General features: G+C 34.3%; 1 protein-coding gene across 1 annotated transcript in view; it reads right to left on the bottom strand.

Annotated features, from left to right (window-relative positions):
* Nucleotides 1-7,817, bottom strand: part of PTPRQ (protein tyrosine phosphatase receptor type Q) — a 105,108-nt gene extending 97,291 nt beyond the window's left edge. The window contains exons 1-6 of the mRNA XM_058420365.1: nt 7,764-7,817; nt 7,172-7,283; nt 6,262-6,488; nt 3,998-4,067; nt 1,942-2,141; nt 316-565 (exon numbers count right to left, since the gene is read on the bottom strand). Of these exons, the coding sequence (XP_058276348.1) occupies nt 316-565; nt 1,942-2,141; nt 3,998-4,067; nt 6,262-6,488; nt 7,172-7,283; nt 7,764-7,817 (913 nt within the window). The remainder of the gene's footprint in view (nt 1-315; nt 566-1,941; nt 2,142-3,997; nt 4,068-6,261; nt 6,489-7,171; nt 7,284-7,763) is intronic.
* Between the last annotated feature and the right edge of the window lie 10,481 nt (nt 7,818-18,298).

Raw genomic sequence — 18,298 nt, 5'->3', positions numbered from 1 at the left:
ATTTGCAGTTCTTAAATTGTCCTACGTTTTTCAGAAAATTTGATCTGTCTTGAGCATAATTTTGGTGCCATTTGACTCCTAAAAGTAAGTGAACTCTTGCTCACTGGACCTTATTAGATACATAAATATATAAACATTTTTATTGATTTCATCAGGTAAAATTAAGTAATCACGAAAATGCAAAAGCATAATACAGCATAAAGACAGATTAGGAGAGAAGTATCTTACAGCAGAAAACCCAACCTATATTTTGAAGTTTTTCACATAAATATGAAAGCTTTGTTGCCATTTTAAAGCCATATGTATTTAATGCACCTGATTCTGGTGTCCGGACAATTGCACTGTCAATGTAGCCTGCTTCAGTGGTAACTGCAGAGACTTCAAAAAGATAGGTGGTGTATGGCCTGAGGTTAGTTACAACAAAGCTGATTGGTTCACTCCAAACAGAGCTCATTTGATTTGGTGCCTCTGTACTTGATACCACTGTAGTCTGTGAAAGAATTGTGGATTTCCCAGAAGTAGTTGAAGGAGTGGTAGTACTCCACAAAAAAGATTCACTCTTATCCTATAAATACAAAATATGAAACATAATAAGGTGTATCTAGAACCAATAATTGTAAATATATGTAGATATAAAAGGTAGACCATCTTTAAAAAAAATACCCTAAATTGGTTCTCCTTTTTGTACTTCAGTTTCCAAGTTTAGGCAGATTGTGGTAATGCATCCTGTTAGTGACAGTATTATATTTTCCTGCCTTATTCAAAAAGATCTCAGATCTGACTGAACAGAAACATCTCTCTAGGTTTCATTTAATTATTCCCAGTTTCCGTTTTCAGCATTCAGTCTCTCTCTTGAAAAGAAGTTCCCTAGTGATGTCCTTTTGCATCATGTATATGTTGTATGTGTGTATGTGAACACACGTGTATAACATATATATATCCATATATCACAGATAAAAGCAGATAGGAATTTCTTAATCCATCATGTCAGGAGACAATTCTGAAAAATTACTAGGCATTGTGGTGACCAATGCTTATGGTTCAGTAGGTGGCAGGCTGCCTCGTCAGTGCTGAATTAAATCAGCCTGGTGTCAGGAACCTTTGCAATGCCTGAGATGATCTTCCAAATAAAAACTGAAACCAGAGCTACGATAATTTATGTAATTTAAAATCACTTTTCATTAAAATACTAAGCATAGGAAATCGGGAAAAGAAAAAAAGAATAAAAGCAAAAAAAAAAGTTTGGTTACTTGACATTTTGACATATAAATAATTGCAAAACTGTGCTCAAAGTAAGAAGGAAAAAGAGAAAAAAAATTCTAGAAGGGAGAATTTTCTTCAGTAAATTCCAAAAGGATACAAGTGGTCCCATGTCTGAATTCAACAATAAGAACAATTCAGACTACAACCATATTTTTGAAAATCACTCTGCTAATCATGTTTGGGTTTTATTTTCAGATGAGAAGTATTAAAAAAAATATTGAAATGTGATACACAGGATAAAGCATACTTTTAAAATGCAAAAAGCATTATCATACTATATAGAAATAAGACATTAACAATATTGTATGAAAACCCCATAAGTTCTTGGTTTTTTCTAATTAAATATTATGTAAAGCAAAATAATAAAAATTTGAAAGCTGAAAAAACCAGAAATTTTCTGTTTTATGATTTTCTGTTAGAAGAATGCCAAACTTAACGTTTCATAACATTTTTACTTTGATTAAACTGAAATTTTCAAGCAAAAGCAGTCCATTTAAACTAGCTTGAACAGAAAGGTTTTTCTTCATCCATTTTATCCTGTCTTGAGACTAAGTTTGTAAGGTTTTTGGAATATTTCCTAAAAGCAACCCTCCACATTTTTGTGTCTTAAATTTTAAATGTAAAACTATATTCTGTAGGTTGAGTCTATTTCTAATTTAAAAGGTTTATAGCACTTACATTACATTCTGGTAACCTCCCAGACAGAAGGTCTTCTACTTTAACCAAGACATCTTTCACTACAATTCCACTTCTTGCATGTTTCACACTAATCTTGAAACTAGTTATCTTTCCATTTGGTTGCCGAGGGAGAAACCAGATCAGATTTATAGCTGAAGAATTTAATGCTTCAACTGTGAGATTCACTACCTTACCTGGAGCTTGAAAACAAAACAAAAAGTAGTGAGATAAACTTTTCTTCTCAGTGCTGATGAATAGCAAATTCTTCTTTTTTTTTTTTTTTTTAAATGCCATTTCTAGCTTCCAAATTCTGAAGCAAGCACATAAAAATCATTCACAAACACATGTAAAGTAATTGATATACAATCAATTTTTCAATCTGGTTTAACTGAGAAATATAATTATTTCAATCTCATAATATAGTAATTGGTTTGGTCAACTTAATAATATTCTTCTTAGAAACAAGTCATCTACTGTTTCAGAAGTAGAAAAATTTTGCCCATTTTTCTTTTCTGGTTAAGTGCATCTTATAACACTGTGTGCTTTATTTCACTTTACCTGTGTCATCTTTTCCGCTGCGCATAGATTTTTGGTAGCTTTAAGTAACTCAATTGAATTGGAATTTTCACTACTGCTCCATAAATGCTGCTCTTTGTATCAGTGACAGTTTCTGTGCCCTTTTGTCAGAGCATCAGTATTAATCACAGCACAAAGGAATGAGATGCAGCATCTAAATCAGATTTTACATGCTATTTTATATGAACTCTGCTGTGAATTTGAGCCCTGTGGCCCTGTCTTAGTGCTGCCTACATGTGCCAGTCAGCAGTAGGTCCTGCAATTGTTGCCTTAGTACTAAGGAGAAAAGGCTTTTCACACTCTTAAAAAAAAAATAAGACATTCCACAATTACAGACCTTCCACAGGTGAATGACTCATAACTCACCTAGAATTTGAGGAAACCTTCCAATTATATTTATAGTAAAGCATTTTAGGTTTAACAAAAATGTAGACAGAAATGTTTCCAAAAGAAAAAGCTAATGTTCTCATATGGAGAAATGCCAGCGCTGTCCTCTGTCAAACATGAGTAAATAATAGAGCTCACAGAAATAAGATTTTTTACCAGAAGTAATGCACAAAGAATGATGAATGATTTCACAAAGATCCATGTGGCAAGTTTACTACTCCTCCTTATTTTGGGTTCATAAATTATTGCATTATTTGTGCAGAGTGATAATTACTGCCATTAGTTAAGATATCTCACTCTGCAGTTTGCACAGAAAGAGAAAGCAGCCTAAACACAGATGGACAGTCACTGCCTTGGCAGCACGAATTCTGTATTCCATTGGGACTTGTTCACAAGTGGACTGGTGAGAGCTCATCAGCCAAGGCAAAACTGCTCCTGGAGCTCGAGTGAGATTACAAACACTAAACCAGTAAAGATTGTGCAAACTCAGACTATGTTTTTTAATCTTCAAAACCACCAACTCAGATTTTCATTTCGGACATTTTTTTAACCTTCAGAATGAATATATAAAATTTTAATGAAATACATTCTGTGCTGAGCTTCTTAGAACCCATCACTAAACAAATACAGGTTGACTTAAGCAGACAGTGGGAGAGATGACCCCACAACAAGGTCTGTCTCCTAGAACTGATGCAGGCAACAGCAAATGGATCCACTTGATAGGTAGCTCTACTCTGCTGCGACCTTGATTTCTGGAAGCTGACTACCTAGAAACTGGCATAGGAAGACTCCAAGAAAAACAGAATTTGTGTACAACACCCCTCTGGGCACACCCTGAACGCAGTTGTTAGCAAAGAGAACAAAATGAACCTTTGTCACTGAGTGATAGAATAAGGATAAGGATAAGGATAAGGATAAGGATAAGGATAAGGATAAGGATAAGGATAAGGATAAGGATAAGGATAAGGATAAGGATAAGGATTTTGTTCTAAATGCATTGGAATTTTTTCAAGTATTAAATTTATCATGAAAAATTATTTGAACAAATTAAAGCAGCTTTAATCAAAATAATTTACAGCTTTATTAAATTTACCACTTTCTGCAGTCTGAAAAAGGAAAGGATTGCTAAACACTCCCATACCAGCACTGTTTTCAGCAGCAACCTACAGGAAAAAAAACCAGAAGAATACACATTAGAAAATCTACAGAATGTACAGTTTCAGGGAATATGAAACTCCTAAGGATACACTGAGATACAGCTTTTAGCTTTTAAACTATAAACAAACAAATGAGCATGCCCTTTATAGTTGTGTTGTATAATTTATATTCAATGTTTAAATGTAAAAAAAGAAATAAAAGGGAAAAAGTATGTAACAGCATAAGAAATTGAGAAAACCACATGTGAATATCCACACATCAAAAGAGGATCCCTATTTTGAGAGTCCTTATTTTATGCAAAAATCAACAGCAAGAATAACATCAGTAATACTCCTTTCTCTTACCACAATACACTTAAACCAGATTCTGCATTCCTATTTTACTTACTATAACTTAAAAGGGTAAAAGGGAGAATAATTTCTCTCTCATTTCTCAGTCTTCTAAAGGCTAGCAAGTGCAGGTCAACCTTCCTCAAAGCAGAAACCCAAGGAACGTGTGTCTTTTTGCAGAAAGGCAATCGTCAGGGGGCTGTAGATGCATTTTATGATGGAGATGCTTCAGTGCTCACAATCATGGATGAGTCTTCCCACACAAGGGCAATATATCGAGACTTTGGTAGAATTTATGGAGATTAAAAAAACAACAATGCCATTTGCTCTGCAATATAGGGTTTGGTGACAATTCAACTTAGTGATGCCATGGTATCCAGTACTTACAAAGAAAGAGGAAGGAAGTCTAACTTCTTATTTTGAAAAGAAGTAAAAAAGACAACAAAAGGTAAACATGAGTAAAATTCCAGCAGTGATGGTGAGAGGTGTGGAATGAAGAAACAAAGTGAAAAGCTCTCCAGCAAGGTTAAAGCTGGCAATGTCAGCAACAAAGGTGTGGTCGTGGGGTTTAGGGAGCTGACAGTGCAGACTGTGGGGAACTCAGGGTGGGAAGGGATAAGTGTGCAAAACTAAGTGTGGATCACTGTAGAAGTGACAGACAGCACACAGAGGGTAACAAAGGGCAAAAGAAAAGAGAATACCTCAGGCCAGAAAGGGAAACTTGTTCTAATCACTTCTTGGCACTAAACAGTGTGCTTTTCAAAGGCTGTCAAGATTAAACAAAAAGACAAAGCTACAACAGACAAACACACTAAAAGAATACAAGGTAGCATCAAAGACTTAATCTAGGGTGTTGAGAAGAACCTGTGTCACTGGTTAGCTCCTTCCTAAGCCACACAAACACATGTACACCCACCTCATGACTACAGCCAGCCCTACCTACTTATGCTTCACATGGACAATGACTTGAAACATCCTTAGGAATTATTAATTCTACAGTAATTGCAATAGCTGAGGAAATTGACTGGAGATTTTCAGGGGCTTGACATACAGTGGGAAAATAGTATTTAAATTACACTATATAAATCTTAAGCTATGTCCTCACCTAAACATTGTTTTTATTACCTCATCTCAAGGTAGGTATTGTAGAAAGAGCTCAGAAACAAAGCTAGTATTAGGATAAACGTGGAAATTCCTACCTCATATGTGCAGCTTCAAGGCAACTGAATGGAATGAAGCAAATCAGCACATAATTTCATTTAATTTTTGGTATTGAAAACAAGTACTTCTACAAGGTTCTTATGAAAGAGTAAAGCAGGCAAAGAACTGCTTAGCAAATATTGCCAAGAGAGTAGCAGTTAATTTCTGTCCACCTGAAGTAATCTATAGTTGAAGAGTTCAAAGATGGATCAAGAGTTCCTAATCAAAATGCAAACAAGTTCCATATATGGAAGACATGCTTTTCTGGATCTGGCTGAGATGATCTAGTAATCTACATATAATGTACAAAGCACACCAGTCATTTGAAAGATTAAAACTCAGTGAAGATAAGGAAGGATTTAGATGTTTCCAAAAAGCCTACCCTTTGCTTTTTATGTTTTACCACATAATGCCATATGTTAATACGAATATCAGTAGAAGAAGGTACATTTCAGTGCAAGTTTGACTGGAACATTTTCAAGTAGATTTTAAAAACACTACTCATATAAACTCAACTCATATATATTCATATCTCGCTAATATGTTTTGTTATACAGCAACAGTAAATAACATGTTCCCTCAGAAAACTCCGCAGGAACCTACTATAAACTCACACAATTTACAAAAAATCAGAATTCAAAATGCTAAGAGGCACTTGTAAAGATTTTACCATAATTTCATAAGTTGTTCCAGGATTAAGACTGGTGAGAAGAACTTCCAGATTATCTGGCTTTGTTGTGACCTGTGTATAAGCTGTTTGCATCCATGGGCAGACTTCTTTATATTTAACAACATAGGAGAGAATTCTCCCATTTGGATAGAGTGGTGCATTCCATGACAGCAGAATCCCAGCAGAACCCACTCGTTCACCTGCAAGGAATACAGGTGGCCCAGGATCTAAAAAAATATATTTTTAAAAAATTATGAATGTATTTGCACACTTACATACACACACACAAATACACACACGTAAAAAAATTTCAACTAAGATTCATGAGTGTGGAGACATTCATCGATGCTCTAGAGGAATTAAACTATCTGCCAGCATAATCTCATAAAACTACTGAAAACGGATGTATTTCTGAATAAAAAGCTCTTTTTCTGGCTAGAGTCCTGTTAGAAAGTATTAGGTAATTTTGAAACACCAGAAACATTCTTTTATGAGAATGTAAAAAATGTATTGCTCAAGATCTTTGTTAAAAAAACAAAGTTTAAGCCAATGTGACATCTGACATATTCTAGCACTCAATTAAAGTGCACTCTCTTAAAAAGCACATCTTCTTTGGCAACATTGTTTTGGAAATAGCTCTGAATGTTTCTTTATGAACCACTATAGATATAAATCAGGGTCTGGATATTATTACATGACCCAACAGCAAATTTTTCAATAGCTTGTAAATTCTTAAGCTGTCATAGAACACTTCAGATTCAGTGTATTTTTAAATGGTTAAAGAAGATGAAAAATTTTTATTACTTTTCAAAACTGATTATAATTTCTTAGACATTACTGTGCACATAATAAACATAAGAAAGTACAGTTTAAAAAATTAACAAAATTTCATCAGTCATTTTTAACTCACTTGTCACATTTGTTGTCACAGTTTTACTTGCAGATGAACTATAGGCTGAAGAAGAAACTGCAGAAACTGAAACACTGTATGTCGTTCCAGGAACAGTATTGGAAAAATCAGCCTGAAATAAGACATAGGTATTTATTTAAGCCTTTACAAAGAATCACAAAAATGAAGACCCACCCCACAAAAACAAAAACAAAAACAAACAAACAAAACCCCACAAACAGAAAAAAACCCCTACAAAACAAAGCACAAAAAATCCCAGAAAAATTTGAGCAATTTATTACTAAAAATAATTGTTTACATCTGGTAGCTACAGTATTTTTCTGTCAAATACCCTTCATAAGATCTGCACAACAGTCAATAATAAAGAACAACAAAATTAACTATTAATTTTATCCCAAAGTCCCCTATCAAGGTATCTATAGAGGTTTTTCTGTATTATCATCATCAAAGTAAATATGAAGCATTATGAAACTCCTTTTTGAAAGAATCAACAAAAAAGCAACTGAAAAACAAGTTTTTGACCCTTAAACTAACCCATCCTTTTCAGAAAACATAATTATTGACTTTTTTAGCAAGAAATTATATAAAATACCTGTATCTTTGCAGTTCCAATGAAAAACAAAAGCAAAACATCCAGAACAACCATTATTTCTGTTTATATTATATGTTCCAGCAGAATCAAAAAGTGCTCCTATATCTTTTTGATGGCTAGGCAGTGAAATGTCACTTGCATTAATGATTCAAGCAGAGATCTTCCTGGCAAGTACACAATTAATGAGTCTGTACTATTCAATAGCTCTGCCCTTCCCTTGTTAAACTATTCATGAAACCTTGGATGACGGTCTCTGTCCTTGTAGTAGACTTTAAAAAAGGAGTAAGTTCACTAGCTGATATTAGGTAGCAAACTGTGGATGCTAAAATTTGCTCCCATCCCACCATTTTTTCATTAATACTTTCATGTTCATATATGCATTGAACAGCTAAGAAGGAAAGCTTGAATTCCTCATCAGCACAGCGCATAAGGAAAAGCCTGCCCTGCTAGTCCTGTAATGAAAGCACCTACTTGATACTCTCTAAGTCCAAGATCTAGGATAACAACAGAAGCATTATTAGGAACAAGATCCACAGGAAATCTATCTACAAGTCCATACGGTAGCCTCCAATACAGTGAAAAAAAAAAAAAAAAAAAAAGATGACACATTAAAGAATTTAAGACCTTCTGGCTTTGCAGGTTCTGAAAGAGAATTTTGGAATAAAAGACATTAGCTTAAATAACTCCATTTAAAATATATTAATAGCTACAATGAATAGAAAAGCATCCAAGAAGAGTTTACTTGCTATACAAGGGATTAGACTGCATATGGCAGCATGTGATACTACAGTTGTTATATTACATCTGGATTTGGTTGATGGCCTCCCAGCTATGCTGGGTTGCCTGTTCGCAGATAGCAAGCTCAAGTGTCTCTGCACAGTGTTCAGTTAGCAACAAAATCTCTGCACAGTCCTGGTGTTTCTGCTGTCCTCAACCTTGAAGTTAGCACTACTGCTGACCTAACTACTGCTACAGCTGAAATTCAAGGTATAGCTAGTGTCTGTTCTGCTATAGCCACAGGGTTGATAATTCTTTTATACATTTCATGCATTTGGAATCCCAGTAATTCCATGAACACTAGTCAGTTAAGATCCCACAATTTGTTTTATCTACTCCTTTTATTAAAGCCAAATTTCCACCTGCTCATATCACATCTCATTTTCTTCTCATTTAAAAGCACCTTTAAATGTGTATTATTCACTCTAAGCCTAATAATGAATCAGATTTTAAATTCTTCAGTAGGTCATTAAAATATTATCTACATGTAAGACTGTATAATTTGTTCACCTGTACAATCTCTAGCCATGTTCATCTGTTTTCTTTCTACTTTGGAACTCATGTACAACTATCAGCTTTCCCCATGCTCATCTCTCAGAGCAAGTTCAGTCAGTGATGGTCTTTGTCTCACTTCGGATTCACCCTTGCACTCAGTCCTCTGTCTGCCTAACATGGTTCCTCTGAATTCAGACTAACTCTTCTAGTAGTTTTTACAACAGTATCATAGTGTGCAGTCTGAACAATGTATAGCTTCAACTCTGAAAGATTTCCATTCCTTTCTTATTTGCTGTAAATCTGCTAAAATTATGTATCTTTGATAACTCTTTACACAGACTATACAAAGTTGCAGAATTTCAAACAGATTGCTCCAGTTCTGCCATCAAATAATCTGAAATATTAATATATCAAAATATTAACTTTAGATTTTACATTTCATCTGCAATTGTCTCATATGCATGATTTTTAACTCATGGTTTTATTTTGACACTAACGTAACAAAAATATATATCAATAATATATGTGCAAGTTTAACTGAGAGCATAGGTTCTTCCTTTTAGTATACTCTTACAGGTTTTGAGTCCTACTGCTCTCATTGGTCTTATTATTTGCATGGATCTCAACAGCCATTAAAGCTGGCTTTTATGTTTATAGAGGTCTTCTTGTACAGACCCACAATTAATTTCTGAGTGTAGCTTACAATCTAAAGCCTTAATTCTACAGATATTTCTAAACCTATTTTTAACTTCACTCACTGTAGAAAAAACTACTGAAATAATTATAAGGTAAAATTCAGCTTGTGCGTAACTCTTTGCAGGATAAGATCCGAAATATTGAAAACGGCCAAAAGAGATGCAGCACAGCTGAAGACATGTTTCCAACAGCTATTACTACATGCAGGTTGAATAGGATATAAGTAATATATGCCCACAATGACAGTAGACTATTACATGTAAGATCTCTTCAAATTTCATAATTATTCTATGAAGCTGGATAAACATGCACTCTTAGGCACAGCTACCATTCACCGGCAGAGGAAGCAGGAAACCACATAGACGTGTTACAAATGCAAAGAAAGCAGAAGCTCCTTCAATATTTCCTTTTAGTCTTTTCAGTGTGAAATTATAAATGCCCCTAGCAGTCATGTCTATAGCACTGAAGTCAGTCATTGTTCTTGGAATTCTGAATGTTTTTATAAAGGTGTTGTTTGATAAAGATGCTTTATAAGAAGTGAAGTTAGTCTTGGTTGGATTTCACATTAGAGATGCAGAGGAAGTATTTACCATTTTTAATGTCAGACCACATATCCCAGCAGGTTCTACAGTAAAAATTAATACAGAGATTAATAAAGAAAAAATTAATACCTAGCTCTTAAAACATAAAAACCCCCCAGCTTTTAAAATTAAATGGTTTTTACTTACATGAGTGTTTTGAGACTTCAAAACGTCATGAAATATGGATACAAATTTTAGAACTCTTGGTATGGATATACAGAAAACAGTGCCTTATGTTGCACAGAGTAAATAAAACCTGGGGATATACCTCCTGTGTGCATTATGAAATTTTTGGAAGAAAATTTCAATTTTATCAGGTCCTCTCTAAGAACAGTAACATTGCTCACTGGTACAACAGAATGAAAATAGAACATTTCATAAGCATAGCAGAGATTTTAGTCACTCCAAAGTTTCCTAAAATACATTATATGCCACAAAATTTTAGAAAACTGTATATCTGCTCACTTAGAGACACAGTAAATAGCACAGTTTCAGTGATTATCCCTTTTTTTTCCTTTCTAAATAGTATTTTTTATTATATTAAGATTCCTAAAATCACAGATAATTCACTAATAACCCTTCCATTAATCTGTGCTGCACAGCTGCTTGGGAAAGAAAAATGTTTCCGTTCCTCCTAAAAATTGAATCTCCCACATAATTGGTTTATCTTGCTTGAAGCTTTATGAAAAATACTAATTAACATAGGCCTATTATTACTTATCATGAAAAAATCCTAAGGTTTTACCATTAAAATTATAGAGTAAGCTTCCCATAATATAGGCATACTCAGGACCCATCCACAGTTCTCTTGAAAATATTTACCTGAGGAAAAAAGCATCTTCAGGACCATGATAATGAATATTCTGCTGCATGTTTCATTCACAGGAATCCGCAGGTCTTCTTCTGGTTTGTATTTTGGCTTTTTTTTTTTTTTTTTTTTTCCCAAAGATTCACTTATCTTTGAAAAACTAAGTGCAGTGCCTCCTCGATTATTAACTCAGTTAAGGAGTTATAGTGCAAACAAGCCACAGAATATCCATCAAAGAAGAGAGGAGGCCTATGACATGCATGCATATAAACCTGGGAGTTGATTAATTTTCTGATCACAACTAGCTGATCTTTATCTGCTTTGGAAGTCCAGAATTCAATATAAATATTCTTCAAATTTATGCCACAAATAAACTTCCCTCTTTTTTATGTTGTATCACAAGAGCATCAGAAAATATGTGTTTCCTCAGAGACAGAAAATGAGTGCAAGATATTGGTTTCTGGACCTTGTTAAGCACTCTGAAGCACAATTCCTCCTACTGTCTTAAACATTCTGTGTCCTTGCACAGGAGCAGTACTCCAGTCTGAGACCATGGGCTTGCAAGGACTAAGGAGATACAGAAACAATTGTAAACAAAATGCAAGGTAATTATGAAAGTATAGGAAGTTATTCTTGCAAGATCTTGCTTTTTTAGAGCTGGAAGCTTTTTTCAAAGAGCTATTTTCAGCCATGTCTAGACTCCTAAACCTAAATCCAGCGAGTTATGTACAAGGCTCCTATTTAAACAACAATGACAAGAAGAAGCACAACTTTCCTCCCAAAGCTGAAGTTTCATTTTGAGCTCTGTGGCCTTTTTGAGTTACTTACAAACAATGACTTAAATGTCTCTGAACATTTACTGGTTTTCAAAAAGACAATTTATAAGGTATTTCCTTACTTGTGATGACTTTTTCTCCACAGCCACAGAGGAATCCGAGCCTTTAATTGTCCTTAACTGAAAAATGTATTCTGTTCCAGGCATCAGATTTTTCACTACAGCTCTGCTGATCTCTGCTCTCATAAATAGTTCTGGTAAGCAGCTTTTCATTATTCATCAGACAATATAAAAGCCATCAAAGCAAAAGAATTCCTTATATTAGACTATTTAAGTTCATAAAAGTAATGCTCAGGGATTTTATACTACCTGTTAGTATACAAATATTTAGAAGGTTTTTGACATTTTAAATACAAAAAGAAACAAGGAGCTTTATATTATGTTCCACCAATGTGGAACTCCAGTATTCCTTAATAGCTCAGTAGTGAAAGCAATGACTTTAATATTAGAAAGTAAGATGGAGGAAGCAAAGTGAAGTCAAGGCTTACAGGTTTTTGCTCTTGAAGAATAACAAAGTGTACTCTGATTGCTCAGTCTCACAGCTATGCTGATGAGCTGTACAATTAAGTAACTCTGTACCTTTCTGGCAAAAAAAACCCTCAAAACAAAACAAAAAAGTAAAACATAGCAAAATAAAGGAAAAAAAAAAAACCCAAACAATACCTAAAACTATTCAACCAAAGAAATCCACCCATGCATTGTTCAGAGCTGAAATTCTGAAAAAACTCCCAAGGAATCAGTCACTCAGCTCTGCTCACTGCTATGCCTTGAAAATTCATCTGTTAAGAGCCACTGTAGAGAATAAAAGGGCTGGAGATATCAAGACATTGAAATCTGGGGGCTTAAGTCTTAGAGGCTGTGAGGATTCCCTCTGACTTTCCAGACAATTCTAAGGTGACAAAAAAAATAAATCCTGCACCAGTTCTTTCTTCAGATATAGAAAAGTGTCCCTGCAGACTGGTTCCTATCTGCAGCAGTGGGAGGCAAGATGCAGCCCATGCCTGCCCTGCAGAGGAGGCCACTGGACAAGCACCTCCAACAACACCCGCTTCTCAGGCATGTGTCTTAATACTGAGACCAAGTAGGGTTGTAGCTGTCTGTAGCGAGTCCTCTCCTTCTGCTAGTCATTTCCTTAAGCAGAAGGGGGATGTTGTACACATGGCAGTGACCTGACAGCACTGGAGTTAGCTGCTATTCATCTGGGGAGGGGTTTAGTTGCTATTCATCTGGGGAGGAATGATCCTTTTCCCCTATGTCTATTTTACCAGCACAGTGCCTGCTCATACAAACAAAATCTTGGAAACTGTCATCACCTTATTATAATTACAGCACTGCAAGATGCTAGAAGCAAAGATATAGATTAAAGATTTACATCTAGTATAAAGAAGTTTTGTGCACTCTTTCCTACTCTTTGCTTTAAAAACTACAATATATTGCATAGAAAGTTGGTGAGCAGGGAGGATTAATTTTAAATGATTAGTAAAATGATCCCTTTTATGCAGGTGCACCTTACTAAGCAACCAGTCTACGAAAGCCTTTCTCATTAAAGATTTAAGGATACGCTCTTTTTATACGGACAAAGCACTGTCTAATGTTGCTGCTCGCTCTATGAGATGCTGAACAATAATACTGTGACATAAAGATCAGTATTACAGATGACAATTATTTTCCGCAGGGTGGCAAAAGTAGCATTATCATATTCAAAAGTGTATCTCAACTGGTTCAAAATATGAACAAGATAATTAAATTTAATTTTAAAATTTGTAAATGTGCTCCAGGCTGCACTAGTAAATAGTGTGAGAGGTTGACTGCTCTTGTCCACCAAGATCATTGCAGCTTTACACTAATGAAGAAAGAAGAAATGTCAAGGAACTATTCTAAGGATATTCAGATTTCAGGTTTAGTTAAGGATATAGTTGAAGCCATGGGAGAACAAAAGGAAAATAATTGAGCGCTGTAATATTGAGGTAAAAACCATGTAAATCATTAAAACAAAGTCTTATGGTAATGCTATATAACAAAGCATATCCTGTTCAAGTAAGTTAACTGAAAGATTACACCTAGAAATCCATATGGGTTCAAGTGATGTGTTAAAACAACAGTATAGTAAGTTTTGTTGACCACATTTTGATACGGTGGCTATAAAATGCTTAAGATAATACAAGACAGACTGCAAAAGCCAGGATACAAAAGAGAGACTGGCTGTATGTCATAGTAAAACATGTTCTATGCTATTTAAATGCTATTGTGGATCATTTTTGACAGAGAACTGAAATAACAAATGATGAGAAATTGAAAAAATTGAAGTTTATAAAATCACAAAAGATACAGATATGGTAAACAGGGAAGTACTAGCTATTTCTAGTACATCAAGAACAGGTTTTAAATAATAAAGTGTCATTTTTTTAAACAGGGCATAACAAAATTGTGAAGTAAAAATAACCAAAAAAAATTTCATGAATAGCCCCTGTTTTTCTTTATATATATCTAACTCCACTCAGGAAATCCCTAAACTAATTACTGCCCAAGGAAGGGTATGGCAGGTATCCAAGGTTTGCAGTTTTGTCTAATAAATTGCTATATCTAAAAAAACACCTGACAATTATTCTGTAATTTTCTAAACAAAACATTTATATTCTTCTGTAAGGAAGGTATTTTTTATTTTTCACTTTGGTTAAATTAATTTGCATTACAAATTTGAAAATCTAAGAAAAAAAAAAATACATTGCACTTACATTCCACCCTTGACCTATGATCTTTCTTATTTCACACTAGCTGGAAAATTAATTTTTGAGAGCTATAAAAAGTATAATTTTAAAATATTTTTAATTGTTATGTAATAGGAAGTAAATATTTAGCTGACCTTTTCCAATAACAGTATACCTTCCAATACTTACATGAGTTATAAAAATATTTATTACTGAGTTTTCAGCACATACAGAATAATAATTTAATTGAGAAATTAAAAAAACCCAAAAACCTGCATTGGTTTCTTCCCATTCCCATCTCACCTGAAACATATCAAATCCTCCTCTTGGTAGTTTCCAAGAAAAATTGACTGTATTTTCTTCTTTTCCAAACACTTGTACATCTGATGGTGGATCACGATCTGAGGATGTAAAATTTAGATTAAAAATACTCTATATTTATTTTAAGGAAATTGACATCTACACAATACATTACATTACATCTACAGAATTCATTATTTCATAGTTCCATCTAGAAAGAGATTTCACTTTGTGCTTAAAAAGAATTCCAAAAAAATTAAAATCACCTCTAATATTAGAAAAAAAAATCAGAAATAAAGTCAACCTTTGTCAATTTTTTTGGAAATTTTTTATCATCCTAACACTACTGCTGATTCAGTCAGTGGCAAAATCCCACTTAATGCAGAGGAAACTTGACATTTAAAAAGCTTTTACATACTTAGCCACTTTCAAAGATGTTTGGATTGTAAAAAAAAACTTAAAAGCATTCATTTAGTCATTGTTAAGATGCATGGATTTAATAAGGAATAGCTTTTCTTGGGAAACACCTTAAAATATAAAAACCTTAATTATCTGAAACCATGAAAAGTCATTAATAAACTCAACCTACAGGTGCTGATCTTGAGGACAGTAGGTCGACTTCTTTTTAATCCATTGGTTGTCACAATATTGATTAAGAAATCAGTGCCTGGCAGAAGATACTCAAATTTGTGCATTCTACAAAGATTAAAAGAAGAGATTATGTTCTGTGTGGTTCTAAAAAAACATGTATGTTTATATGTTAATTCTTTATACTGTTATGGATAATATTTACACATGATGTGTGTACACATGTTTATATCTTGTGAGTCAAAAAATATTTTAGTATGATAAAATCTTAAATAGGGTGCAATACACTATGGTTCACAGCAAGTTCCAGTACTAGAAATTTTAAAGTATTGATTTAAATATCCAGAGTCACACACAGGTTCTTCTGGTGCTCACCCCAATCAAGTGGGTTTTTTGTTCTTCTTTGCATAAACACATCACATGAGAATTGCAATTTGATTAACAAATGCAGTTCTTAAAATACATGGGCAACTAAACCATCAAATACATATAACACATAAACAACAGCAAAGTATATTTATTTTAAATATCCAGGGAAAGAGCTGCTTTGAGTTCATGTGAGTTATTTTTAAAATGTAATCGTCATACCTCACACCAGAAAGCAGCATTTTCTTCCCATTGAGGACCTTACTGTTTATTGAAAGAACATCTCCATCAAACATATTTTGGGCAGGTGACCAGTTAACAGTTATTGATTCAGAGTCTCTGCTACTGTTCAGATGTTTGACTGCACTTGGCACTATGTGACAATAAAATGAAATGCATTGATTCAAAAATACATTTTGAACACATTTCTTTACGATACGACTCACATCATCAGAATGCAATAAAAACTCCACTCAAATGATGTCACATTCTTCCTTATCTCAAGGACATACAGACTACTACCACTGCAGAAACATATACTGTGGCTTTTTTCCTCCAGGAAATCCAGAGCCGAGCCATTTGTTCCTCTGTAATGTTGCAATAGCACAGTTCTGACATCACTGATGTGGAGTTCCTCCAAAATGGACAATTTCTCAGGAAAAGAAATGTCAGTATAAGAGGCAATATACTGTGCAAACACCTAAGTCCCAACTATCACATTATCTTTTATTCAACAAAAGGCCAAAAAGAAATATCTGCAGAAAAAGCAAGAATTGCATAGAATGATAATTCGTTTCAGTAGTCCCCCAAACTGCAATTTGAAGCCCAAGGATTTCATGAACCAAAGGTGATTTCTATTTTTATGTAGTAAATCTCATCAGATTTTTCTTTTATGAATGTATTTGGTCTCCACTTGAACCTATGATCACAATCATCGGACAAAATACCTTGTGGCAGAAATTTATCTACAAATTTAATAAACAATCATCTGCTTTTGCTTCTCTTATACTTTCCATTTTCTAATTTCAAATCCTTAGTTCTTGAGAAGGAAATGTCAGAGAATCATGATTTACTTGCTCCATAATTGCGCCTCCGTTATTTGTTCTCTCACAAATGATTTTACATTGTTCCTGTATCAGTTTTAACTCAGTGGTTCCTTAAATTCAAAACACTACATATCTTTCATCGCATATGCTGAACCTTTTCAATCACATCTACTATGCTTGATTTTTTCACATTAGTGACCTTTAGAGGAAACTATAACATGCCAGATCTAATAGGCTGAGGGGCCTTGTCAACCAGCTAGAAGTACTAGAATAGAGGAGAACTACACTGAGAGAGAGAGATTCTCTCTCAGTAGAGAATCAAATGTCCTAACCCAAAATAAAACTAAATGTAGTAAAGCCCAAATTTACTTGTGATGTAAGGGTAAATGTAAGGGTATCATGAGTAAACATGATAAAACTAATTTTGTTCCGGTCATTTAAGTGTGCTTAAAGTCATAAATTAAGAAAAAAAAATTAAAGCACTAAAGAGAAGTATAAGAAAATAATTGTTTTCTCTAATATTGGTAGCCAGATGCTATTCAAGTATCAGTTACTGGACTGTAAAACTGCTTGAATCAACCTGAAGTTAACCTTGGTATCTCATTGTACACAGGAGCTATATTGAGATTCTTAATGGTCCCTTGCAGTCAAAGAATAAGAAGGAAACTATAAAAGTGGTTGAATTATTCTTCTTTTTTGAGACAAAAAATAAAATTTAAGAAGAAAGTAAGAGATATGGATGGAGTAAAACAAACACTGAATTTGACATTGTGGTCTTACCTGTCTCTATGTCTTTTGTCACAAAAATACTGCCTCTGAAACCTTACTTCTCTGTTCTAATTGCAAAACTGTACAGCTTACCAGGACTAAGGTTGGAAAATGTTGCGGTTTCTTGCTAGACCTTCTGAACTTAGAAAACCAAGTACATCTTTCATAGAACTGCTTACAAAATTAATTTATTGTATATAAACCGCACATCCAACTATTTTAATGGGAATAAAGCTTTTCGTTCAGTCTCTGACTACTTAATAGAGGACTGAAAAAATAGCTGCAGTGTATATCCACAGGTGGTGCTCCACACAGCATACCTTGAAAGCACTTGCACAATTAGTGCAGGTAACCTCATACTGCTCGAAATCTCCACCAGCGCGGTCCCAAGAGACCTGTATTGAAGTGTCAGTGACATCACCCTCTTGTACCTTCCGGGGAGCTGCCAGACCTACAGATGAACACAAAACAGCTCTCTGTTCAATCCCAGGCACTGATCAGTCTAACACTTTTCATATCGCCTGGGGAGATATAAAAGTCTAGAGAATCACTAACAGACTAACAGAG

The sequence above is a fragment of the Hirundo rustica genome, chromosome 4 (genome assembly GCF_015227805.2).
Source record: "Hirundo rustica isolate bHirRus1 chromosome 4, bHirRus1.pri.v3, whole genome shotgun sequence".
Classification (NCBI taxonomy): Eukaryota; Metazoa; Chordata; class Aves; order Passeriformes; family Hirundinidae; genus Hirundo; species Hirundo rustica.
The sequence above is the reverse complement of the archived record's forward strand: the minus strand, read 5'-3'. Positions and strand labels throughout refer to the sequence as shown.